The 2107-nt window shown below is 48.4% G+C and overlaps 1 protein-coding gene across 1 annotated transcript in view; it reads right to left on the bottom strand.

Annotated features, from left to right (window-relative positions):
* The window catches only part of NDP (norrin cystine knot growth factor NDP), a 24198-nt gene that overhangs the window by 8519 nt on the left and 13572 nt on the right, over positions 1 to 2107 (bottom strand). The window contains exon 2 of the mRNA XM_077768536.1: positions 1381 to 1760. Within this exon, the coding sequence (XP_077624662.1) occupies positions 1381 to 1554 (174 nt within the window). The 5' untranslated portion in view covers positions 1555 to 1760. The remainder of the gene's footprint in view (positions 1 to 1380; positions 1761 to 2107) is intronic.

Genomic DNA, 2107 nt, shown 5'->3' with positions numbered 1-2107 from the left:
AGATCTTATTAATATAATGAGAAAAATGATTTAGCTCAGATTCTGATTCCCCCAAACTAAAACAAGCCATTATCATTGAGGTGTAATCAGAGAAGTGATGGAAATTTTAAAGGCAGACAGAAGCCGTAATGTTCTTAAATGGAGGGTAGAGACATTAACTTATATGGTCTTAATTCTCATGGTTGGTATTACCCAAGCTTCTTAATTATACTGGTAATTTAAAAAATACTTGCTGTATGAGAATGCTTAAGTGGTTTGGGTCTCAGGACTACAGTGAAAATCTCTGAGGTTGGGCTAAACGGATTCTTATTTACCAAATGTGGGCAAATTTCATTCACATGACTGTTCGGGGGCAGTGACGGTCGTGAGATTTTTCAGTCTGAGTCTGTTCTTCACTACCACGTGCCTCCTTTCTGGGTGGTCCAGGTGGCCGGCCACTCTCGGTATCCCTTCTCACGCCTTGTCCCAACACTGAGATGTCACCCCCATAGGTTGCCTCCACCAAAGGGCATATGACCTACTCCAAACAAGAATGATTTGGACAGTCCACGTAAGAATTGATAAACGATCAAATTGCCATTTATCTTTTGAAATCCTTTTCACAGGCAGGTGGAGAAAGGCTTGGACCACGAGGCCAGTGAGCTGCTATGTCATCAGGCCTCTCTTTGAAGAGACCCCCGCCCCCAAGAAGTACGTTCTGCTGCTCAATCGTATTTCTTACATCGTTTCCTCTTTATCACCAGTGAAAGTAGAAGGAGTTACGATAACCTGTAGCTTCCACTTTTCTTTTGTTTTTAACGTTATTTATTTATTTTGAGAGAAAGAGAGAGAGAACAGGGGAGGGACAGAGAGAGAGAGTGAAAGAGAGATTCCCAAGCAGGCTTGGCACTATCAGTGCAGAGCCCGATGTGGGGCTCGAACCCGCGAACCGTGAGATCATGAGCTGAGCCGAGATCAAGAGCCAGGTGCTTAACCGACTGAGCCACCCGGGCGCCTCTACTCCACTCTTCTGTGTGGATAAAGAACACTGCTGCTCAGAAATTTCACAGCCAGGGATGAAACGCCCCTCTCTCACCTGTGGTTTAGCAACAATTTTATCGTGAGAAACTTCCAGCCTTCCCTATTGACTTTGAGCAACCTGCAAAGAGACAAGCTGCCTGGGTATGCACTTGGCCAATGAAGCAGCTCTACTGACAAAGGTTCAAAGCATGCTGGGAACCCCTAAGGGCACGACAGCATGATTCTCCCGCAAGCCCCATGGGCCAGCCATCTAACTCAGGCTTGGGCTCTGGTCATAGTTCTCCGTCCCCTGACAAAGGAATAGGGCTTCCCTCCCGTCTCTGGGAAGTAATGCCACCTTCCCGGAGATCTCGGTCTTACCTTTGAGCTACACTTGTACGATGGGTGACTGATAGAATCGACATAGTGGTGCCTCATGCAGCGCAGAGGGTCCGAGTCGATCATGAACGAGCTGTCTGTTTTGCAGTCTGTATCTCCCATCAGCGCCAGCAGGGAGAACATAGAAAAGGATGCAGCGAGTACATGATTTCTCATTGTTGGAAGGAAAGCTTCTCAGAAGGAACAGCAGAGGGAGGCAGAGGACTAAAAATTGGAAACGCCTTCGCCTCCTAGGATCCAGTTCCTTCCCAGCAAAGGGCAGGATCTGGCCAAAGCTCTCTGGCGGTCATGGTCCTTTGTATGCCGGAGTTTGGTCTTACTCTTTCCCCTTGCAGTCCACCATCGCCGGATCCGCTGCGCAGCTGGAATGAAAACAGAAATGCTTTTCCCCAGACACGTTTACCCAGAAAAACGGATGGAGCCCAGGAGGTACTGAGTACAATTTTTCCATGTCATTCTGAGTGAAGAATATCGGTTCCCAGAGTGCCGCTGGCACAGGCTGCCATTCATTCTCCCCGCTCCCTGCCCATAGCTCAGGCTACATGTTCAGAACCACTTGGAGGTGGACACAGTGGTTTCGTGAGAGCACGTGGTGGCTTCAATCGCCTGAGTCCCACTTTTCTAGGGGCAAGAATAGTTTGAAGTCGTGGTGAACATTAGACATGTGGTTCTGGCCGTGGCATAGCTGAATTGGGTGGTCTCAGCCCCA

Source organism: Crocuta crocuta, unplaced genomic scaffold, assembly GCF_008692635.1.
Source record: "Crocuta crocuta isolate KB4526 unplaced genomic scaffold, BGI_CrCroc_1.0 scaffold467, whole genome shotgun sequence".
NCBI classification, from domain to species: domain Eukaryota; kingdom Metazoa; phylum Chordata; class Mammalia; order Carnivora; family Hyaenidae; genus Crocuta; species Crocuta crocuta.
The sequence above is the reverse complement of the archived record's forward strand: the minus strand, read 5'-3'. Positions and strand labels throughout refer to the sequence as shown.